At 41.6% G+C, this 22086-nt stretch overlaps 1 protein-coding gene across 1 annotated transcript; it reads left to right on the top strand.

The window, feature by feature from the left end:
• Positions 1–986: 986 nt before the first annotated feature.
• GPR33 (G protein-coupled receptor 33) lies at positions 987–5975 on the top strand. The gene is made up of 2 exons (XM_054449721.1): positions 987–1035; positions 4941–5975. Exon 2 carries the CDS (start codon positions 4947–4949, stop codon positions 5973–5975), a length of 1029 nt encoding a protein of 342 aa, XP_054305696.1. The 5' UTR covers positions 987–1035; positions 4941–4946.
• The last annotated feature ends 16111 nt before the right edge of the window (positions 5976–22086 follow it).

The following is a 22086-nucleotide window of genomic DNA, read 5'->3' as shown; positions in this document are numbered from 1 at the left end:
TGGAAGATTCCTTATAATGAGATCATCTGCTAGGATGTAGTAACCAATTCTGTTTTTTTCCAACCGTTCTACAACCATCATACAAATGCAGATTGTTCTGCCTGTCAGTCTTCATCATCCCAAACTGACTAATATAAATCTCTGGCCTGTCCTCATAAATTCCATTTTAATGTAAAACTCAGTATTTAAGTTTTTCCTTCTATTTTCTCTCCAGCAAGATTAGAAAGCTCATTTCCAGAGTTTATTTTGGTCCCTGCCTGATATTTACCACCTCCTTATGTACCCAACACCATCCATCCATCTGCTAATAAACACCCTAGAGTTGAGGCAGAGTGGGTGCCTGGCGGGATGACCCAATACGAGAAGGGAATTAACACCTGAAACAAGCTTATTAACCTTTTAAATGAAATGACTTAGCTTATGCAATTCATTCTCTCTCTCTCTCTCTCTCTCTCTCTCTTTTGAGAGGCAGGGTCTCGCTCTGTTGCCCAGGCTGGAGTGTGGTGGCTATTCACCACCATGATCATAGCACACTGCAGCCTTGAACTCCCGGGCTCAAGTGATCCTCCTGCCTCAGCCTCTCGTCCTGAGTAGCTAGTGCTACAGGTGTGCACCACCAGGCCCAGCTACTTTTTTTTTTATTTTGGTCTCTAACTCCTGGCTTCAAGTTATCCTCCTGCCTCGGCCTCCCAAAGCACTGGGACTACAGGTGTGAGCCACTGCACTTGGTCACTTACAGATTTTTTTTAATGCCCCTCAAAATGGAGAAATGACTTGAAGAAGTACTCATTTCTCTATACCTCTATAGCAGTAAATTCCACAGAAAAAAAGGAACCAAAAAGAGGAAAAGACCTCACTGAGTATTTAAGTAATAGCAAGTTCAAGCTTGGGAAGTAGCATCAGCAAGAAGAAAGACATATGAAATGAAGGCAAAGTGTCACTGATTTTCTTCACTCTGTTCCTAGTGAGAAATTGATGGTGTAGAGTCACTTTGGCCTGCTCAAGACCAATCTGGCATGAAGATACAGCTCCAAGGTAAGATTCTCTGGACTAGTAGGTTTATCCTAGAGCTATCATCTGAATTGACCCTCTAGGCTTATTGACATCAGCTTCCCGAGGCTCCTGTGGCCTTCCCCTGCGCCAGCAGCTCAGTGTTCCCAAGTGGAGGTGGGGTCTTCCTGAAAGCCGCCTGTGGCCGGGCACAGTGGCTCATGCCTGTAATCCCAGCACTTTGGGAGGCTGAGGCGGGCAGATCACAAAGTCAGGAGTTCAAGACCAGCCTAGCCAATATGGTGAAACCCCGTCTCTACTAAAAATACAAAATTTAACCAGGCATGGTGGCAGGTGCCTGTAGTCCCAGCTACTAAGGAGGCTGAGGCAGGAGAATCGCTTGAACCCAGGAGGCGGAGGTTGCAGTGAGCCAGGATCACGCCATTGCACTCCAGCCTGGGAGACAGAGCGAGACTCCGTCTGAAAAAAAAAAACAAAAAACTGAGGGGCTTAGCAGGAGAAAAAGGCTCAACGAGTTATCTAAACTTGCAGAGCTGGTAAGTGGTAGAGGTAGGATACAAACCCAGGTCTGTGGGATGCCAGAGTCTGAGATCTGCCCCATTTATTTATTCTCAAGTACTTTAAAATCATTTTAAAGGTGTTTAAGGATGAAGAAATCTCCTGGTTATGTGCAATAAATCAGAATTCCTAGGAAATTTTATATGATATTCAGAATCACTATCAACATTGATCAGAAAAGTTTTACTATGATTTTGCCCATGTTCTACATTACTTTCAGATGTCCTTCTAGAGCTCAGATGCACAATTAAAAAAAAATCTTTCCTATAATTCAGGTATCTAGTTTCTCATATGCACACACACAAAGAGACCACACAAACACACAAACACTACACATACACACATTCCACAGAAAAACATACGAAGACCACAGACACATACATACACAGAGATCACACAAATACACTGAGATACACATACACTGACCACAGACATACCTCTACACACACTCCATGGATAAAAGCACCACAGAGACTTTGATTCCCCAGAACCACCACCAACACAAGACAGCTGAGGGTTAATGGGGAAAAGGGACACTACACCATATCAAAAAATAGCAAATAGATTATAATTATTAGACATTCCTATTTTTAAATCCCCTGTGTCATTTCTGCTTCTCAGAATACTTCATTGACCCTTTCTCCTCTTTAGGGCTCCTAACATCCCGCTGAGTTTTTTTCTGTGCTGCCTGTCTTAAAATCATCCTCGTCTTCCACCCTCTTCTTAAGGTCCCAGGGCCTTCACAAAGCCTCTCTCTCAAGTTCTCATTCTTTTATTTGCCATTGCCTGTCCATTTCATACGCTTCAGACTCCACTTTTTATTCCCTAAGAAGACTACTAAGGTATTTTCATGAAGAATCATTTTTCTACTTTAGAGAAAAATTTTGCAACTCCCTTAGAAGGCAGAATTAACTTAGGAAGTTGTAATTTTTAAATAGCACTTATGGCTGGGCACAGCAGCTCATGCCTCTAATCCTAGCACTTTGGGAGGCTGAGGTGGGAGGATCACTTTAGGCCAGGAGTTCAAGACCAGCCTGGGCATCACAGCAAGACCCTTTTCTCTACAAAGAATTTTAAAATTAGCCAAATGTGGTGCTGCACACCTGTGATCCCAGCTATCTGGAGTCTGAGGCGGGAGGATTGATGAAGCCCAGGAGTTCCACACTGCAGTGAGCTAGGATCGTGCCACTGCACTCCAGCTTGGGTGACAGAGAGAGACCCTGTCTCTAAAAAATAAATAAAAATAAAATAAATAGCAATTATCTTACTCCTCTGTATATATTCTTAGAATGTTTTTGTTTAGTGAGGAAAAAAGCATCATTAGTAATTTCCATTGCTTTATCCAATTTATCTAAAACCAATTTGCTGATATGACTCTGTTATAATAGCTATTTTCCAAAATATTCTCAGGTTTATATTTTTGATACCATGGGATCCATTATCCAAGAAATTGGATATTTTAGATAATCAAACACTCTGATTCATGGAGCATTATTAAAAACACTACATAGGAATTACCGAATTTCAAAGAAGTAACATAAAACAGTAGTAGAGTTTCCCACCTGGTACAATGGAGGCATGGTGGGAAATATTGATGGATAAGACATGTAACCCTACAAAGCCTCACTTTCCCCTCTGTTTAAAGATTTGCTTCACAGGCTTTGCAAGGAAAAACAGATTTTTTTTTTTTTTTTTTTTTTTTGAGACGGAGTCTCTCGCTCTGTCACCAGGCTGGAATGCAGTGGCAACATCTCGGTTCGGCTCACTGCAACCTCTGCTTCCCGGGTTCAAGTGATTGTCCTGCCTCAGCCTCCCGAGTAGCTGGGACTACAAGCATGCGCCACCACACCCAGCTAATTTTTATACTTTTAGTAGAGACGGGGTTTAACCATGTTGGCCAGGATGATCTCGATCTCCTGACCTTGTGATCCGCCCGCCTCGGCCTCCCAAAGTGCTGGAATTACAGACATGAGCCACCGCGCCCGGCCAGAAATGATTTTTATAGAAAGTTCCTGGCATACCACAAATATTGGATAAATATGAGTTTGGTGACTTTTCTCCTTTTTGTCCCCTCCTCAAGAATGAACTATTAATATTACTACATTTGGCCAGGTGCAGTGGCTCACGCCTGTAATCCCAGCACTTTAGGAGGCCAAGGTGGATGGATTACCTGAAGTCAGGAGTTTGAGACCAGCCTGGCCAACATGGGGAAACCCTGTCTCTACCAAAAATACAAAAATTCACCGGGCGTGGTGGCGAGTGTCTGTAATCCCAGCTACTCAGGAGGCTGAGACAGGAGAATAGTTTGAACCCAGGAGGCAGAGGTTGCAGTAAGCCAAGATCATGCTACTGCACTCCAGCCTGCATGACAAAGCAAGACTCTGACTCAAAAAAAAAAAAAATTACTACATCTTACAATACACTTCCCTCTTTTGTTGATGATTCTGAAGGTACTTCACAATCTTGTGGTGGCTTACAGCTCCCATATGAATATTAGTTATTACTGTTATGTGCTGAGTATTAGAATACTAGATAATAGTATTTACTATATATAATTAGCTCATGAGAGAAATCTAATTATAAAACCCATAACTACTAATTTGCAACATTGCTATTATTTTTGTTATTCAAGTTCATTTCATTAGCTACTTTTGCCCTCACAAGTCAAATAAGACCCATTCTACATTGCCTTATTCAAGAAGTTTCGCCCATCAAAAAGTGTCAGACTTCTGGTTAACGTCCAAGTAGAAGATTTTTGGCCACACGCAGTGCCTCACACCTGTCATCCCAACACTTTGCGAGGCCAAGTGGGAGAATCGCTTGAGTCCAAAAGTTCAAGACCAGGCTGGGCAACATAGTGAGACCCCATCTCTACAAAACAAACAAACAAAAAAATTATCCGGCCTGGTAGTGTGCACCTGTAGTCTCAACTCCTTGGGAGGCTGAGACAGGAGGAGTCCGTGAGCCCAGGAGGTTGAGGCTGAGTGAGCTGTAATCACTCCACTGCACTCCAGCCTGGATGACAGAGTGAGATCCTATCTCAGAAAAAAAAAATAGATTTTTAACTACCTAATTATTGAACAATTGTCAAAATGTCCCAATATTTACTTCTTTTTCACATTTATTTCATTTCATCCATATATTTCTATTTTTGATGCTCAGATTCATCTGATCTTAATTTCTCATTAAAATATAAAAGTATAGACCTTAGAAAAATATTTGATTTGCAGAAATATTTTGCTTACTGCTGTTAAAATATTATCATTTGGACTAGAAGTATCACTATGTAAAAAATTACTCTTTAAATTTTAACATTTAACCTTTTCTTTTGCTTTTTCTTGTTGTTATTTTCACTGTTTCTCACTCCACAGGTCATTATGGATCTGATCAACTCTACTGATTACCTGATCAATGCCTCTACTTTAGTAAGAAACAACACTCAGTTTCTAGCTCCTGCATCAAAAATGATTATTGCCCTTTCTTTGTACATTTCATCTATAATTGGTACCATCACCAATGGCCTCTATCTATGGGTGCTAAGATTCAAGATGAAACAGACTGTCAATACTCTCTTATTTTTTCATCTCATTCTCTCATATTTTATTTCAACAATGATTCTGCCATTTATGGCCACCTCCCAACTTCAAGACAATCACTGGAACTTTGGAACTGCCTTGTGCAAGGTCTTCAATGGCACTTTGTCTCTGGGGATGTTCACCTCTGTTTTCTTCCTTTCGGCCATCGGTCTTGATCGTTACCTTCTCACTCTGCACCCAGTGTGGTCCCAGCAGCACCGAACCCCATGCTGGGCTTCTAGCATTGTCCTGGGAGTCTGGATCTCAGCCGCTGCCCTCAGCATCCCCTATTTGATTTTCAGAGAGACACATCAAGACCGTAAAGGAAAGGTGACTTGCCAAAATAACTATGCTGTGTCTACTAACTGGGAAAGCAAGGAGATGCAAGCATTAAGGCAGTGGATTCATGTGGCTTGTTTCATCAGCCGCTTCTTGCTGGGCTTTCTTCTGCCTTTCTTCATCATCATCTTTTGTTATGAAAGAGTAGCCAGCAAGGTGAAAGAGAGGGGCCTGTTTAAATCCAGCAAGCCCTTCAAAGTTATGATGACTGCCATTATCTCTTTCTTTGTGTGTTGGATGCCCTACCATATACACCAGGGCTTACTTCTCACTAAGAACCAGTCACTACTTTTAGAGTTGACTTTGATACTTACAGTGCTAACCACTTCTTTCAATACTATCTTTTCTCCCACACTCTACTTATTTGTTGGGGAGAACTTCAAAAAGGTCTTCAAGAAGTCCATTCTTGCTCTTTTTGAGTCAACATTTAGTGAGGATTCTTCTGCAGAAAGGACACAAAACCTAAACTCAGAGCCTAAATTTAAATTCTAGATTCTTAAGCAAACATGCACTTGGTCAATTATACCAATAGAGATATACCTTCTGCTTTTGTATGCTATAGTCCCTATATTAGAGAGATAACTAGGCTGTACTATAGTTAGATCTCTGAGCAATAAAAGGGCTGCAAGAAAACAAGCAATTTGCAAGATCATGCTGCAAATGTGATTCTTTTCTTTTCTTTTTTTTGAGGCAAAGTCTCACTCTGTCGTCCAGGCTGGAGTTCAGTGTGCAATCTAGGTTCACAGCAAACTCCACCTCCCAGGTTCAAGTGATTCTTGTGCCTCAGCCTCCCAAGTAGCTGGGACTACAGGTGTACACTACCATGCCCAGCTAATTATTATTATTATTTTTTTTGAGACGGAGTCTCGCTCTGTCACCCAGGCTAGAGTGCAGTGGTGCGATCTCAGCTCACTGCAAGCTCCGCCTTCCGGGTTCAAGCCATTCTCCTGCCTCAGGCACCTGAGTAGCTGGGACTACAGGCGCCTGCCACCACGCCTGGCTAATTTTTTGTATTTTAAGTAGAGACAGGGTTTCACCATGTTAGCCAGGATGGTCTCAATCTCCTGACCTCATGATCCTCCCACCTCGGCCTCCCAAACTGCTGGGATTACAGGCATGAGCCACCGCACCCAGCCATGCCCAGCTAATTGTATTTTTAGTAGAGATGGGGTTTCACCATATTGGCCAGTCTGGTCCCAAACTCCTGGTGCCAAGTGATCCGCCCACCTCGACCTCCCAAAGTGTTGGGGTTATAGGCATGAGCCACTGTGCTGGACCTATGATTATTTCGACTCATTTTTTATTGTGGAAAAATATGTGTAACATAAGATTTACCATTTTCACCATTTTTAGTGAACATTTCAGGGCATTAATTATATTCACAAAATTGTACAACCATCACCACCATCTATTTCCAAAATTTTTCATCATTCCAAGGACAAACTCTGTGCCCATTAAGTAGTAACTCCCTATTCCTCCTCCCCCTAGTCCCTAGTAATCTCCAATCTACTTTCTGTCTCTATGAATTTGCCTCTTCTAGATATTTCATATATGTGAAATTATACAGTATTTACCCTTTTGTGTCTGACTTACTTCACTCAGAAAAATGTTTTCAAGGTTCATCTGTGTTGTTGCAGTATGAGAACTTCATTCCCTTTTTACAGCTGAATTATATTTTATTGTATGTATATACCATAATTTTTAAATCCAGCCATCTGTTGTGTTGTTTCCACCTTGTGACTATTGTCAATAAAGCTACTATTATTGTCAATAAAGCTACTATTAACATTTGTATATAAGTATTTGTGTCAGTCCTTGTTTTCAATTATTGTAGGTATATACCTAAGAGTGGAATTACCAGTTCAAATGGTAATTTTCTGTTGAACTTTTTGAGAAATCATAAAGCTTTTCAATTTGCACCATGTTACATTTCCACCAGCAATGTATAAACGTTTTAGTTTCCCCACATCTGTGCCAACACTTGTTATTTTCATTTTTTTAATTACAGTGTAGTCATTCTGGTAGGTTGAATCAATCTTCTTGCCTCAGCCTCTGGAGTACCTGGGACTACAGGCACACACCACCATGTCCAGCTAAAACTTTTGATTTTTGAAGCTAGGAATATCAATTGCCAAATATCAATAGTATCCAAGGATTTGAATTTTCTGTCACAGAATCTTCTAACAGACATTTGGACAGAGCTCCCTCATTATTTAGTAACATCTAAATTATTTAACTGGTATGAATAAAACTTAAAATGGAAGTGACAAGGCACTCATCTCTTTTTTTTTTTTTTTTTCTTTTTTTGAGATGGGGTCTCACTCTGTTGCCCAGGCTGGAGTGCAGTGGCGCGATCTTGGCTCACTGCAAGCTCCACCTCCCGGGTTCACGCCATTCTCCTGCCTCAGCCCCTCAAGTAGCTGGGACTACAGGCGCCCACCACCACACCTGGCTAATTTTTTTTGTATTTTTAGTAGAGACGGGGTTTCACCATGTTAGCCAGGATGGTCTCGATCTTCTGACCTCGTGATCCGCCCGCCTTGGCCTCCCAAAGTGCTGGGATTACAGGCGTGAGCCACTGTGCCCGGCCACAAGGCACTCATCTTGTTACATCCATGTTAAAGTATAAAGACATTTCTACTTTAGTGTTTTAATTATTAAGGCATCTTAAGTGTCTTTTTCTAATATTTATAGAGTAAGCTATCTCCAAAATTTGGGGCTAAAATAATGTTCAAGAATCTGCCTGTTGTAGTAGACTTAATTTTATAAATGCAATAACAATATTAATTTGTGTTCTCTGATTTTCAGGTTATGTTTCAAGCTTTGTGTACTAAGTGACAGCACCTAAGTTATGTAGAACCACATAATATCACTCACCTATTGTCTTTGTATTTAGTTAATTCTATCAATCAATCAATACATGTCAATCAATAGGTAGTCTTGTCAATTCTAAATCAACTGAACTATCTAGTTAGTTCAACTGATACAACATGGAGATATTTAGGTCACATCCCACACTCAGTCCCTGAATATACCAGCATGCTTTGTACAAAGCATTCCAAACTGCAAGCATATAGCCTATGCAGAAATCTCCAAAATGTATGATATTAATTACAAGGAGATACAGAAAGAAGAAAATTAATCTTCATGACTAACTTTTTATAGAGAAAGTAAGAGTAGTTTGGTGTCCTAGAAATCCTGCTAATTGACGTGGTATCAGGGCTCCCCTGGGCAACTGGGGGCTTGGTCTCTCTTACTTGGAATGACAAAAACTTTGGGTAGATGAAAACTTTAATTGCTGACCCCATTTCAAGGTTTTGAAGCTTGAACAGTTTTTTTTTTTTCTTTTTCGGAAAAGGAGATATGAATTGATGACCAGGCTGTGGCTCCGACTAGAGCTGCAATGAGAAATGTATGGTGCTTTTTTCCACCCCACACTATCCCAGGTCCTGACAAGCCCACTGAAGTTTTAGTTTTATGATGCAGGATTTAAGAAAGAAAATTATCAAATGGAACATAGGATTCTTTGAAACAAGATTAGGATTTTGGAAATCTAGCAGCTACAGAGAGTGCCTTTTGTCTACCTCCTCAGGCCTGCTACAGTAATAAACAAGGAACATGCCCTGGAAAGTGTGGATTTTGTGGTATTTGTAAGCCATATGTTGTCATTCCTTACAGCTATCTATGTATGCTTTAAATTGTCTTTTTCATGAGACCTAGGTCGGGGGCTTTTTGAAGTATTTTGTTCCATCTTTCTATAAATTGTAAACAACTCAGGGACAGAAAGAATCCTATCAACTATAGCATTTCATTTCTATAACATTATACACAATTGATAATAAAATATGTTTAATAAAAGTTGAGTTTGCACAATTACAACATGTAAAGCACTGTATAAATATAAGATATTAAGAGTTTTTTTAAAAGAAGTCACTTTAAATGTAAGAAAATAGGGTATAATTAAGAAAATTATTCCCAAATGCATTTTTAACCTCCCAGAAAACTGGTTAATTTTTAAAAAATCTGTTCATTATAATTGCATTGATCTCATCAACCTCCTCACTATTTTGAATTCTCAGGACTCAAGAGGTTTATAAACAAAGAGTTAGTGGTTTTGCTCTGTGGAACTGGTACATAGAGACAGTGTTTCAAAACAATGTGCCTATCAGCACTTGATTATATAAAGCAGCTTCACTATATCAGTATCAAACTCGTTTAAGAACAAAATACAAGGGTGATTAGAGATGCATTTTAAATGCCAGTGTAAGTTCTTTCCTCAAGAAGTAGCTCTTTGTTTTGATGAGAAGGATGCTCAGATGCTAACATGTGTGAGAGGGGTTAGGGTATAAGATAGAATGCTGTGTACACATGTGACACACCTGTTTCCCCTTTGCCTTGCAGCTATGAGTAAGAGCTTCCTAAGCCTTTACCAGAAGTCCAGTAGATGCTGGTGTCATGCTTGTACAGCCTGCAGAACCGTGAGCCAAATAAACCTCTTTATAGATTAAAAAAAAAAAAAAAGAACGCTGTGCACAACACAAATCTGATTCCATATCCCTGAGAAATTAGGGGAAACAATCATTTACCAGTACAGTGTATGTACCTGGCACTGTGATAGGCGCTGGGGAAACAAGAGTGAATCTGACACAATCCCTGTCCTAAAGAATCTTGAAGTCTAGTGCAGTGGTTCTGAATTTGGCTCTACATCGTAATCATCTGGGATACTTTTTTAAAATGCCAGTTTCTAGGCCTTATCCAAACCAATTAAAACTAAAATCTCTAGAAGCAGGACCCAGGAACCAGTATCTTTGTTTGTTTGTTTGTTTGTTTCTTGAGACAGTCTCACTGTCACCCAGGCTGAGGTGCAGTGACATGATCTTGGCTCACTGCAACCTCTGCCTCCTGGGTTCAAGCAATTCTCGTGCCTCAGCCTCCATAGTAGCTGGGATTACAGGCGTGTGCTGCCACGCCCAGCTAATTTTTGTATTTTTAGTAGAGACAGGCTTTTGTCATGTTGGTCAGGCTGGTCTCGAACTCCTGACCTCAAGCAATCAACCCACATTGGCCTCCCAAAATGCTGGGACTACAGGTGTGAGCCACCGTACCTGGCAAGTATATTTTTTATTCTCAGATTAAGTCTAAAGTACAATTAGGTTAGAAAACTCCAGTTTAGTAGGAAAGAAAAAGGAGTAAAATGGTAGTTCCAGCCTTCACCAGTCAAAAAGTTTTCCTGGATAAGGGCCTGAGTCCTGCAGAACAGCGTTAGGCATATAAAGAAGAGGATAGTTCCTTCAAAGAGAGGAAGCAGAATGTGTAAAAGCCCTGGAGGGAAAGAGAGGACATTGCTATAAAGCAGCACTACCCAAACCTCAATATGCAAATGAATCACCTAATAATCTTGTTAAAATGCTGATTTGATTCAGTAAACCTGGAGTAAATCTGACTTCAGTAAGTCAGATTCTGCATTTCTTTTTTTTTTTTTTTTTTTTTTTGAGACAGAGTCTCACTCTGTCGCCCAGGCTGGAGGGCAGTGGTGTGATCTCGGCTCACTGCAAGCTCCGCCTCCCAGGTTCAAGCAATTTTCTGCCTCAGCCTCCCAGGTAGCTGGGATTACAGGTGCCTGCCATCACACCCGGCTAATTTTTGTATTTTTAGTAGAGATGGTGTTTCACCATCTTGGCCAGGCTGGTCTTGAATTCCTGACCTCATGACCCACCTGCCTCAGCCTCCCAAAGTGCTGGGATTACAGGCATAAGCCACCACTCCAGGCCAGATTCTGCATGTCTTTTTTTTTTTTTTCTTTTTTCTTTTTTTGAGACCGAGTCTTGCTATGTCACCCAGGCTGGAGTGCAGTGACACGATCTCGGCTCACTGCAAGCTCCGCCTCCTGGGCTCATGCCATTCTCCTGCCTCAGCCTCCCGAGTAGCTGGGACTACAGGCACCCGCCACCACGCCCAGCTAATTTTTTGTCTTTTTAGTAGAGACGGGCTTTCACCGTTTTAGCCAGGATGATCTCGATTTCCTGACTTTGTGATCTGCCCACCTCGGCCTCCCAAAGTGCTGGGATTACAGGCGTGAGCCACCGCTCCCGGCCCAGATTCTGCATTTCTCCTGTTGCTGCTTGTCCAGCACAAGCCAAAAAACATAACTGCAACATTAAGTGTGAGAAGCAGGCTGGAAACATGAGCTGGAAAAGTCAACCAGGACTAGATCCTGACAGCCTATAAGAAGGAATTTGGACTTGATCCTAGACTTTATCTTGAGGGCATTTGGAAGCCACTGACAGACCTTAAACCTAAGAGTGATAGGTTGAGATTTGCATTTTAGAAAGATAGACTGCTCTGTCTACTACAGTACAGAGGTCAAAACCAGAGATGGGTGGCCAAATAGGACAGTGCCAAAGTAATCTAAGTAACAGATGATGTGGCCTACTAAGAAAGTGTAAGTAAGGATCAAGAAAAGTCGAGTTCTGTAAATTCTGTTGGTTGAGGGGGAAGTTAAGGACAATTCCTCTGTCAATTAGTGTTCTTTGTTGCAAACAGTAGATTTCATTCTGGCTGATTTAAGCAAAAACTGATTTATTAAAAGACATTAAGTAACTCACAGAATTATTCGGATAGTTGGAGAAACATTCAAGGAGCAGCTCTCAGAAACCATGCCCAAAAACATGCCACAAAACTATCCAAATCAGGAATTTGTCACTGGTGTTCCGTATTTCAGTAAATGATACCAAATGCTGCTGCTGCTGCTGTTGAGCCCAAAATATCAGCAATTTGGCTTTACTAAAACTGCTACTGCCGCTGATACCATTTCTGCATTAGGTCTTGAACCACTCTGTGCCTGAAAGCTCTGACAACAGGACAGAAATCTCATGCAGAGCTTGCTTATTCACATTGCTCACTTCCAAATTTAGTCTTGCACAAGGATATCTAGTCAGCATGCCTGTATCCTAGCTGCAAATGAGGCTGGGGAATTTAAGTTCTGATTTCTACATGAGTGAGAAGGGGTTACTGAAAATGTAGGAATTTCCCCAAATATAAAAGCCATTCAAAATATGATGGATAGAATATGACAAATGCATACATTTCTGTATTGGGAGACAGCTGGTGGGTTCCATTTACAGAAATAAGGAAGAAGGAAGGAAGAAGGAAAGAAGGAAGAGGAAGGAAGGAAGAAAAGGAAGGGAGGGAGGGAGGGAAAGAAAAAAGGAAAAGAAAGAAGAAATGAAAGAAAGAAGAAAGAAAGCAAGAAAGAAAAAGAGAGACAGAAAGGAAGGAGGGAGGGAGGGAAAGAAAAAAGGAAAAGAAAGAAGAAAGGAAAGAAAGAAAGAGAAAGGAAGGAAGGAGGAAAGAAGGAAGGAAGGAGGAAGGAAGGAAGAAAGGGAGGGAGGGAGGGAAAGAAAAAAGGAAAAGAAAGAAGACAGGAAAGAAAGAACAAAAGCAAGAAAGAAAGCAAGAAAAAGAAAGAAAAAGAGAGAAAGGAAGGAAGGAAGGAGCAGGTAAAGAAGTTCAGTCTTGGACATTGATATGGTTTGGCTCTGTGTCCCCATCCAAATCTCATCTCGAATTGTAATCCCCATGTGTTGAGTGAGGGAAATGATTCGATTATGGGAGTGGTTTCCCCCATGCTCATCTCACGATAGTGAGTTCTCACAAAGTCTGATGGTTTTATAAGGCAGTTTTCCCCGCTCTTGCATGCTTTTCTCTCTCCGGCTGCCTTGTGAAGAAAGTGCCTGTCTTGCCTTCCAACAGTGAGCTAATTAAACCTCTTTCCTTTATAAATTACCCAGTCTCAGGTATGTTTTTATAGCAGTGTGAAAACAGACTAATACAGACATACTAAGTTTCAGGTGCCTGTCAAGTGAAGAATGACAAGGCTCATAAATTTGGAAAGGAGACCTTTATTTCTCATAAAAAATCACAGCCTGCAGAGTGATCATGGTGACAGGCTTTGAAGCATAACCTCCAGTCAGAAGCCAGAAACAGGCACTTTAAAGGTTAGAAGAATAAGACAGGAATTTATGCTGAAAAGGGTAGCTAAATATACAGTATTCAATAAGCTATAGGAGGAGTCCTGAATATTTATGAGAGGATAAATATGTGCATGTGTAATTGAGCTTCATGCTTCTTCATGGGACCCATGTTCCAAAAATGGCAGCATTAGCATTATCTGAAAGTGGAGTTTTAGGCCTCCTGATGTCAAAAAGTGAAGCAGAGGACACAAAAGCCCTCACTATGCATTCTCCATAGACTGGCCAAACCACTTCATGGTCGGTGATCTCTCATAAGGAAGAAATGGTGGTTGGTTGTTTTGTTGAAACTGCAAGAGAGGCAGTGTTCAGGCCATTGGTTGAAATCAAGGGTGGAGTCTTTTGAAAGGACTAGTTTCTGTTTAGTCCTAAGGGAAGAAAGCCTAATGGCAGTTAGCGTGGGAGGGAGTACAGCAAGGTATGTCTGACCTCCCATCCCATCATGGCTGAGAAAGTTTTCAAGGTTTCTCTGGGGTCCCCTTTGCCAAGAGGCGGTCTGTTCAGTCAGGTTGGAGACTTAGAATTCTATTTTTATTTCTCATGCCTGACAGACATTAAAATGGGCTACCACCTGAGGTCAGGAGTTCGAGACCAGCCTGGCCAACGTGGTGAAACCCAGTCTCTACTAAAAATAAAAAATAAATTAAAAAATTAGGGGGGAGGAGCCAAGACGGCCAAATAGGAAAAGCACCGGTCTACAGCTCCCAGCGTGAGCGACGCAGAAGACGGGTGATTTCTGCATTTCCATCTGAGGTACCGTGTTCATCTCACTAGGGAGTGTCAGACAGTGGGCGCAGGTCAGTGGGTGAGCGCACCGTGCCCCAGCCGAAGCAGGGGCGAGGCATTGCCTCACTCGGGAAGCGCAAGAGGTCAGGGAGTTCCCTTTCCTGGGTGACAGACAGCACCTGGAAAATCGGGCCACTCCCACCCAAATACTGTGCTTTTCCAACGGGCTTAGGAAATGGTGCACCAGGAGATTATAGCCCACACATGGCTCAGAGGGTCCTACGCCCACGGAGTCTCGCTGATTGCTAGCACAGCAGTCTGAGATCAAACAGCAAGGCAGCAGCGAGGCTGGGGGAGGGGCGCCCGCCATTGCCAAGGCTCGCTTCGGTAAACAAAGCAGCCGGGAAGCTTGAACTGGGTGGAGCCCACCACAGCTCAAGGAGGCCTGCCTGCCTCTGTAGGCTCCACCTCTGGGGGCAGGGCACAGACAAACAAAAAGACAGCAATAACCTCTGCAGACTTAAATTTCCCTGTCTGACAGCTTTGAGGAGAGCAGTGGTTCTCCCAGCACGCAGCTGGAGATCTGTGAACGGGCAGACTGCCTCCTCAAGTGGGTCCCTGACCCCTGACCCCCGAGCAGCCTAACTGGGAGGCACCCCCCAGCAGGGGCAGACCGACACCTCACACAGCCGGCCGGGTACTCCAACAGACCTGCTGCTGAGGGTCCTGTCTGTTAGAAGGAAAACTAACAAACAGAAAGGACATCCACACCAAAAACCCATCTGTATATCACCATCATCAAAGATCAAAAGTAGATAAAACCACAAAGATGGGGAAAAAACAGAGCAGAAAAACTGGAAACTCTAAAAAGCAGAGTACCTCTCCTCCTCCAAAGGAACGCAATTCCTCACCAGCAACGGAACAAAGCTGGATGGAGAATGACTTTGACGAGCTGAGAGAAGAAGGCTTCAGACGATCAAATTACTCCGAGCTACGGGAGGATATTCAAACCAAAGGCAAAGAAGTTGAAAACTTTGAAAAAAATTTAGAAGAATGTATAACTAGAATAACCAATACAGAGAAGTGCTTAAAAGAGCTGATGGAGCTGAAAACCAAGGCTCGAGAACTACATGAAGAATGCAGAAGCCTCAGGAGACAATGCGATCAAATGGAAGAAAGGGTATCAGCAATGGAAGATGAAATGAATGAAATGAAGCGAGAAGGGAAGTTTAGAGAAAAAAGAATAAAAAGAAACGAGCAAAGCCTCCAAGAAATGTGGGACTATATGAAAAGACCAAATCTACGTCTTATTGGTGTACCTGAAAGTGACGGGGAGAATGAAACCAAGTTGGAAAACACTCTGCAGGATATTATCCAGGAAAACTTCCCCAATCTAGCAAGGCAGGCCAACATTCAGATTCAGGAAATACAGAGAACACCACAAAGATACTCCTCGAGAAGAGCAACTCCAAGACACATAATTGTCAGATTCACCAAAGTTGAAATGAAGGAAAAAATATTAAGGGCAGCCAGAGAGAAAGGTCGGGTTACCCTCAAAGGGAAGCCCATCAGACTAACAGCGGATCTCTTGGCAGAAACTCTACAAGCCAGAAGAGAGTGGGGGCCAATATTCAACATTCTAAAAGGAAAGAATTTTCAACCCAGAATTTCATATCCAGCCAAACTAAGCTTCATAAGTGAAGGAGAAATAAAATACTTTACAGACAAGCAAATGCTGAGAGATTTTGTCACCACCAGGCCTGCCCTAAAAGACCTCCTGAAGGAAGCGCTAAACATGGAAAGGCGCAACCGGTACCAGCCACTGCAAAATCATGCCAAAATGTAAAGACCATTGAGACTAGGAAGAGACTGCATCAACTAATGAGCAAAATAACCAGCTAACATCATAATGACAGGATCAAATTCACACATAACAATATTAACTTTAAATGTAAATGGACTAAATGCTCCAATTAAAAGACACAGACTGGCAAACTGGATAAAGACTCAAGACCCATCAGTGTGCTGTATTCCGGAAACCCATCTCACGTGCAGAGACACACATAGGCTCCAAATAAAAGGATGGAGGAAGAGCAACCAAGCAAATGGAAAACAAAAAAAGGCAGGGGTTGCAATCCTAGTCTCTGATAAAACGGACTTTAAACCAACAAAGATCAAAAGAGACAAAGAAGGCCATTACATAATGGTAAAGGGATCAATTCAACAAGAAGAGCTAACTATCCTAAATATGTATGCACCCAATACAGGAGCACCCAGATTCATAAAGCAAGTCCTGAGTGACCTACAAAGAGACTTAGACTCCCACACATTAATAATGGGAGACTTTAACACCCCACTGTCAACATTAGACAGATCAACGAGACAGAAAGTCAGCAAGCATACCCAGGAATTGAACTCAGCTCTGCACCAAGCCGACCTAATAGACATCTACAGAACTCTCCACCCCAAATCAACAGAATATACATTTTTTTCAGCACCACACCACACCTATTCCAAAATTGACCACATACTTGGAAGTAAAGCTCTCCTCAGTAAATGTAAAAGAACAGAAATTATAACAAACTATCTCTCAGATCACAGTGCAATCAAGCTAGAACGCAGGATTCAGAATCTCACTCAAAACTGCTCAACTACCTGGAAACTGAACAACCTGCTCCTGAATGACTACTGGGTACATAACGAAATGAAGGCAGAAATAAAGATGTTCTTTGAAACCAACGAGAACCAAGACACAACATACCAGAATCTCTGGGATGCATTCAAAGCAGTGTGTAGAGGGAAATTTTTAGCACTAAATGCCCACAAGAGAAAGCAGGAAAGATCCAAAATTGACACCCTAACATCACAATTAAAAGAACTAGAAAAGCAAGAGCAAACACATTCAAAAGCTAGCAGAAGGCAAGAAATAACTAAAATCAGAGCAGAACTGAAGGAAATAGAGACACAAAAACCCTTCAAAAAATTAATGAGTCCAGGAGCTGGTTTTTTGAAAGGATCAACAAAATTGATAGACCGCTAGCAAGACTAATAAAGAAAAAAAGAGAGAAGAATCAAATAGATGCAATAAAAAATGATAAAGGGGATATCACCACTGATCCCACAGAAATACAAACTGCCATGAGAGAATACTACAAACACCTCTATGCAAATAAGCCAGAAAATCTAGAAGAAATGGATAAATTCCTCAACACATACACCCTCCCAAGACTAAACCAGGAAGAAGTTGAATCTCTGAATAGACCAATAACAGGAGCTGAAATTGTGGCAATAATCAATAGCTTACCAACCAAAAAGAGTCCAGGACCAGATGGATTCACAGCCGAATTCTACCAGAGGTACAAGGAGGAACTGGTACCATTCCTTCTGAAACTATTCCAATCAATAGAAAAAGAGGGAATCCTCCCTAACTCATTTTATGAGGCCAGCATCATCCTGATACCAAAGCCGGGCAGAGACACAACCAAAAAAGAGAATTTTAGACCAATATCCTTGATGAACATTGATGAAAAATCCTCAATAAAATACTGGCAAACAGAATCCAGCAGCACATCAAAAAGCTTTCCACCATGATCAAGTGGGTTTCATCCCTGGGATGCAAGGCTGGTTCAATATACGCAAATCAATAAATGTAATCCAGCATATAAACAGAACCAAAGATAAAAACTACATGATTATCTCATAGATGCAGAAAAGGCCTTTGACAAAATTCAACAGCCCTTCATGCTAAAAACTCTCAATAAATTAGGTATTGATGGGACGTATCTCAAAATAATAAGAGTTATCTATGACAAACCCACAGCCAATATCATACTGAATGGGCAAAAACTGGAAGCATTCCCTTTGAAAACGGGCACAAGACAGGGATGCCCTCTCTCACCACTTCTATTCAACATAGTGTTGGAAGTTCTGGCCAGGGCAATTAGGCAGGAGAAGGAAATAAAGGGTATTCAATTAGGAAAAGAGGACGTCAAAGTGTCCCTGTTTGCAGACGACATGATTGTATATCTAGAAAACCCCATTGTCTCAGCCCCAAATCTCCTTAAGCTGATAAGCAACTTCAGCAAAGTCTCAGGATACAAAATCAATGTACAAAAATCACAAGCATTCTTATACACCAATAACAGACAAACAGAGAGCCAAATCATGAGTGAACTCCCATTCACAACTGCTTCAAAGAGAATAAAATACCTAGGAATCCAACTTACAAGGGATGTGAAGGACCTCTTCAAGGAGAACTACAAACCACTGCTCAAGGAAATAAAAGAGGATACAAACAAATGGAAGAACATTCCATGCTCATGGGTAGGAAGAATCAATATCGTGAAAATGGCCATACTGCCCAAGGTAATTTACGGATTGAATGCCATCCCCACCAAGCTACCAATGACTTTCTTCACAGAATTGGAAAAAACTACTTTAAAGTTCATATGGAACCAAAAAAGAGCCCGCATCGCCAAGTCAATCCTAAGCCAAAAGAACAAAGCTGGAGGCATCACGCTACCTGACTTCAAACTATACTACAAGGCTACAGTAACCAAAACAGCATGGTACTGGTACCAAAACAGAGATATAGATCAATGGAACAGAACAGAGCCCTCAGAAATAATGCCACATATCTACAACCATCTGATCTTTGACAAACCTGACAAAAACAAGCAATGGGGAAAGGATTCCCTATTTAATAAATGGTGCTGGGAAAACTGGCTAGCCATATGCAGAAAGCTGAAACTGGATCCCTTCCTTACACCTTATACAAAAATCAATTCAAGATGGATTAAAGACTTAAACGTTAGACCTAAAACCATAAAAACCCTAGAAGAAAACCTAGGCATTTCCATTCAGGACATAGGCATGGGCAAGGACTTCATGTCTAAAACAGCAAAAGCAATGGCAACAAAAGCCAAAATTGACAAATGGGATCTAATTAAACTAAAGAGCTTCTGCACAGCAAAAGAAACTACTATCAGAGTGAACAGGCAACCTACAAAATGGGAGAAAATTTTCGCAACCTACTCATCTGACAAAGGGCTAATATCCAGAATCTACAATGAACTCCAACAAATTTACAAGAAAAAAACAAACAACCCCATCAAAAAGTGGGCGAAGGACATGAACAGACAGTTCTCAAAAGAAGACATTTATGCAGCCAAAAAACACATGAAAAAATGCTCACCATCACTGGCCATCAGAGAAATGTAAATCAAAACCACAATGAGATACCATCTCACACCAGTTAGAATGGCAATCATTAAAAAGTCAGGAAACAACAGGTGCTGGAGAGGATGTGGAGAAATAGGAACACTTTTACACTGTTGGTGGGACTGTAAACTGGTTCAACCCTTGTGGAAGTCAGTGTGGTGATTCCTCAGGGATCTAGAACTAGAAATTCCATTTGACCCAGCCATCCCATTACTGGATATATACCCAAAGGACTATAAATTATGCTGCTATAAAGACACATGCACACGTATGTTTATTGCGGCACTATTCACAATAGCAAAGACTTGGAACCAACCCAAATGTCCAACAATGATAGACTGGATTAAGAAAATGTGGCACATATACACTATGGAATACTATGCAGCCATAAATAATGATGAGTTCATGTCCTTTGTAGGGACATGGATGAAATTGGAAATCATCATTCTCAGTAAACTATCACAAGAACAAAAAACCAAACACTGCATATTCTCACTCATAGGTGGGAATTGAACAATGAGAACACATGGACACAGGAAGGGGAACATCACACTTTGGGGACTGTTGTGGGGTGGAGGGAGCGGGGAGGGATAGCATTGGGAGATATACCTAATGCTAGATGACGAGTTGGTGGGTGCAGCGCACCAGCATGGCACATGTATACATATGTAACTAACCTGCACATTGCGCACATGTACCATAAAACCTAAAGTATAATAATTATAAATAAATAAATAAATAAATAATGAAAAAAAAATATTAGCCGGGCATGGTGGCGGGCTACTCGGGAAGCTGAGGCAGGAGAATCACTTGAACCTGGAAGGAGGAGGTTGCAGTGAGCCAACATTGCGCCACTGCACTCCAGCCTGCGTGAGAGACTGAGACTAGATCTCAAAAAAAAAAAAAAAGTATTGAATAGATGAACGAATGAACAGTAACTAAAGCCATAGGAGTAGAGTCATAGCCTCAGGTGAGTGTGCACAGTGAGCACTCAAGGCTGAGGCTGGAACACTGATGTTTAGAGGCAAGCACAGAGGTGATCCCATGACAGGAACTTCAGAAGGAGCATCTAGAAAAGAGAGAAGGAAAACTAAGTCTCCTGTCAGGAAACACAACATTTCAAGATATAGGGTGTACAGATTGGTTAAGAGAGATGACTAAAATATGTCCAGTGAATTTAACCTAAAGAATTTTTCAGAGTGATTAGCTTCAGGAAGAAAAGCAAAATTGCATTGTGCTGGGGAGTGACTGGGAGATGAGACTCCAGAGGCTCTGAGAGTAGCAACTCTTTTAAACAGAGAATTAAGGAATAATTCACCGTCTTTCTTCCCACAAAAAGTAACTTTCACACATCTTACCAAATAGAGATTAATTTGTGTTAAGGAGCTGCTATTAAAATGCAAACACACCTTTTAAGAATGTTAAGTTTCATTCACAAGTTAATGGAAATTACTTTAATCAGCTTCACCTATAGGAGAGTACAGATAAGCACAGTACTTAGAATATTAGACTCTTGATTGTGGCCTAGAGGAAGGAAACAATTGGAGTCGGAAGTCAAACCCAAGGCAAATTTTGGAGACTCTGAAGGCAGTATATATGTGTACAAAGAAGTGCTATGAAAGAGAAAAGAGACAGAAAGGTATTCGGAAGAGCAAGTCAGCTGGCATTTAAGAAAAGATTTGCTAGTAGGGCATGGTGGCTGATATGGTTTGGGTCTGTGTCCCCACCTGATATGGTTTGGCTGTGTCCCCACCCAAATTTCAACTTGAATTTTATCTCCCAGAATTCCCACGTGTTGTGGGAGGGAACCAGAGAGAGGTAATTGAATCATGGGAGCTGGTCTTTCCCATGCTATTCTCGTAATAGTGAATAAGTCTCACAAGATCTGACGGATTTATTAGGGGTTTCTGCTTTTGCTTCTTCCTTATTTTACTCTTGCTGCCACCATGTAAGAAATGCCATTCACCTCCCGCCATGATTCTGAGGCCTCCCAGCTGTGTAGAACTGTAAGTCTAATTAAACCTCTTTTTGTTCCAGTTTTGGGTATGTCTTTATTAGCACCATGAAAATAAACTAATACACCACCCAAATCTCATCTTGAATTGTAATCCCCACATGTAGAGAGAGGGACCTGGTGGGAGGTGATTGGATTATGGGGGCGGTCCCCTCATGCTGTTCTCATGCTAGTGAATGAGTTCTCACAAGATCTGATGATTTTAAAATGTTTGGCTTTCCCCGGCCCTGGCCATCTCCTGCCACCATGTAAGACATGCCTTGCTTCCCTTTTGTCTTCTGCCATGATTATAAGTTTCCTAAGGCCTCCCCAGCTATGAGGAACTGTGAGTCAATTAAACGTCTTTTCTTTATAAATTACCCAGTCTCAGGTATTCTTTATAGCAGTGTGAAAATGGACTAATACAGTGATTCATGCCTCTAATCCTAGCACTTTGGGAGGCTGAGGCAGGGGGATCGCTTTGAGCTCTGGAGTTCAAGACCAGCCTGGGCAACATGGTGAAACCCTATCGGTACAAAAAACACAAAGATTAGCCAGGTATGGTGGTGGAGGCCTGTAGTCCCAGCTACTTGTGGGTCTGAAGTGGGAGGATCACTTGAGCCCAAGAGGTGGA

Source organism: Pongo pygmaeus, chromosome 15 (assembly GCF_028885625.2).
Source record: "Pongo pygmaeus isolate AG05252 chromosome 15, NHGRI_mPonPyg2-v2.0_pri, whole genome shotgun sequence".
Lineage (NCBI taxonomy): Eukaryota > Metazoa > Chordata > Mammalia > Primates > Hominidae > Pongo > Pongo pygmaeus.
Note: the sequence above shows the minus strand (reverse complement) of the source record. Positions and strands in the feature narration are given on the sequence as shown.